The sequence below is a fragment of the Athene cunicularia genome (assembly GCF_003259725.1).
Source record: "Athene cunicularia isolate RWA chromosome 20 unlocalized genomic scaffold, athCun1 chr20_part1, whole genome shotgun sequence".
NCBI lineage: Eukaryota > Metazoa > Chordata > Aves > Strigiformes > Strigidae > Athene > Athene cunicularia.
The window spans coordinates 11,517,434-11,520,181 of NW_020799125.1; the positions used below are offsets into that span (position 1 = coordinate 11,517,434).

General features: G+C 54.5%; 1 protein-coding gene across 1 annotated transcript; it reads right to left on the reverse strand.

Annotated features, from left to right (window-relative positions):
* Positions 1-64: 64 nt before the first annotated feature.
* LOC113487469 lies at positions 65-2,284 on the reverse strand. Its single transcript, XM_026862073.1, has 2 exons — positions 1,818-2,284; positions 65-881 (listed from the first exon to the last, which is right to left on the reverse strand). Exon 2 carries the CDS (start codon positions 833-835, stop codon positions 86-88), a length of 750 nt encoding a protein of 249 aa, XP_026717874.1. The 5' UTR covers positions 836-881; positions 1,818-2,284; the 3' UTR covers positions 65-85.
* Between the last annotated feature and the right edge of the window lie 464 nt (positions 2,285-2,748).

The following is a 2,748-nucleotide window of genomic DNA, read 5'->3' on the forward strand; positions in this document are numbered from 1 at the left end:
GGATGGAAGCTCTGCCCCGGCGGTGCCATGGCGAGCCCCTGGCGCAGGGCCACCCCCGGGCAGACACGCCGCAGCCCACCGGGGCTCACAGAGCCTGGTGCAGAGACACGGGGACAGCATCAGGGTCGCTCGGCTGGGTCTCGGGGGTGGCAGACCTGTGGGTCAGCACACGAGGCCTCTTGAAGGCTCCAGGCCAAGCCAGAGGAATTACTACAGAGGTCTCCAGGGTTGGCGTGTCAGGTTTGGAGCATTCCAGTAACCTCAGCTCCTCGGTGCTCACATCAAGGGACAGGCTGGCATCCAGAGGAGCTTTTATTGCTGAGATCTCCCATCTGGGTGCTGGCATCTTCCCAAGGGTTGAGAGGTCACCAGTGAGCTCAGTGCTCTTGGACAGCAGGCTCTCCAGCAATTTGGGGTGCTTTTCTCTCTTGCATGGCGTTGAGGTGTTCTGTGACACCATATCCATCAGGCAGTCGGCTGTGCTGGGGTGCTCACAAGGCAAACTGGACAGGTCAAAGGCAGCCTGACCGTGGTGGGTCTTGCAGAAGCAGACAAGGCTGAGGTCAGAGATGCTTTGGGTCAGGCCCTGCAGGTCAGTCTTCACACAGCTGCTCAGAGACTCCGACTGCTTGACAACACACAGGGACCTGCCTTTTGCTACACTGTCCGAGTCCATGAGAAGCTCCCAGGTGTCTGGTTTGGAGGCACTGCTATTGTCCATGCAATAACTGCAGACAGAAGAATCAGTGCGGCTGGAGGCCCTGGCCACAAACCCTTTTTCCAGTATTTCTTTTATGGTCAGGATGCTGGTACTGTGCCTCTTGGTGGACAGCATGGTGTGGAATCCCACCACTGTCAGGCTTGTGGAGACCAGGATGTCCCTGCCAGAATAAATGCATTAATGTTCATTACCGTTCTCTAGCAAATTGCAGACAGAGTATTAAGACTGCTCTCTGCAAAATCCTGTCTCAGCCTTGCTTAGGAGAGCGAGGAGCTGAGCAGGATCCAGAACAGTTATCCAGCCTGTCATTGTCTTCTAGAGCAACACAATTGCACAAGAGCCTGTTTATTGTTCACAGGTCATCATGGAGCCTCTAGAGTTCAGCCTCAGCCTGCATACACTACTCTTAGCTTTGTATAATGTGTAGGGACTCTCAATAAACCTCTCCATCTGTTAGTGGTACTAAGATGGAACTGTTTTTTCTCAGAGATAAGACACTTTACCCTTGTTCCTCAAGTCACAGGACCATAAAAGTTAGAGTTGAGTCACTTTGGGATGGAGACACTAAAACTAGGCTCTGGTTAGGATGGAGAGGCTGAGGAGCAGCTTTCACAATACCTTTTGTCCCACACGTGGTTTCCCCCCCCTGCAGACCTGGGGGGTCCCACAGCCCACATGGCACTAAGGGAGGTCCTCAGGACAGGCCCTTCTGGCAGGTCTCATGCTGCACACCCCTGCCCTCTGCTCTGTGGGCAGGAGCCTCCTTTGTGCTCCCCCTCTGCCCAGGAGGAAGGGGCTCACCATCACCTCAGGCAGCAGCTGCCTTCTAGGCACCCTTATAGGGAATGGGGCAGGAAGGGAACGCGAAGGCAGCTTGCTATGGTCTGAAATTACTTTTACTCTGAACACATTGAAAGCAGAGATAAAAAGCTCATGAATTTACTGCAAGGGGGGGACTGGAGGATCATTCTAGGAGGAAAGTCTTCTTTGAAAGACTAAAATATTTTTTTCTTAAAGACAATTAAAAAATAGCATGTGAGAAATATTAGGGGAATAAAATACATGCTAAGAGGATAGGCTAAAAAGTATTACCTACCTTCAGGTTCTATGGAAACCCCCTTGGAGATCCTGATCCTTCCTTGCTAGTGTTGCTTGTAGCATTTTTATATTTTTGGCAATTCATTAACAGGCTAGTTTCCTAATCAAGCTAGTTTGAGAGAGGGAGGGGTTTTTGTTTGCTTCTTTTTAAGCACAGGGCAGTGATTGTGAGCTGTGGCTAACTGCTGAGGGTAAACTGAGTCCTGTAGGGGTTGTTTGTAGCCTGTCAGCAGCAGCCTTGAAGAGCAGGGGGGTGTTTGCAGGAGGTGTAGTCCTCTGCTGCAGGAGGCGGAGGACAACACACAGAGAGCCTTCCTGCCCAGACACAACACTCAGGGAGGGTCCCTGACAAGGTGACATCTCTCTTCGGTTTTGTGGTGTTTTGTCTGAAGCACTGGCCAGGAGCATCCGTGCGCACAGGTTGAACGCGGGCGGTATAGATAATGTCTGGGCACTAGCAGGTGTGTGCTGGGGAAACGGCAGGAATGCCGAGAGCACCTGTACAGCGTGCCGGCGTGCTCAGGCCCAGCTGTCACTGGGGTCGCTGCTCCTGCGGCTTTGCTGTGCCGCCTTCCCTGCGCGGTGTGACAGTGCCGCTGCCCGGCCGAGCTGAGCTTTCCGCGCTGGCCGCCTCTTCCCTCTCTAGGAAGCGCCAGCCCTGTGCTCTCCTCCGGGGACCCCAGAGCGCATCCCTAGAGCGAGAGGCGCTGCAAAAGCAGCGTGGGGAAGGTGGTTGATTTTAATTTGCTGCTTGCTTGCTTGCTTGCTTGCTTGCTTGTTTTCTTCCCCCCCCCCCATTTTGCTGGCAGGCGGCTGCCGGGGGCGCTGTGTCCCACGCCTGGCTGGCTGTGGCAGAAGCGAGGCCCCTCCCGGAGCTGGGCTCAGCCGTGTCCTGCGGGGCCCTCCTGCACCCCGGAGCCGCCTTCCCG

Bases quoted from the DNA above. Each gene is read 5' to 3' on its own strand.
- LOC113487469 (XM_026862073.1), bottom strand. From the start codon at position 835: ATGCTGTCCACCAAGAGGCACAGTACCAGCATCCTGACCATAAAAGAA.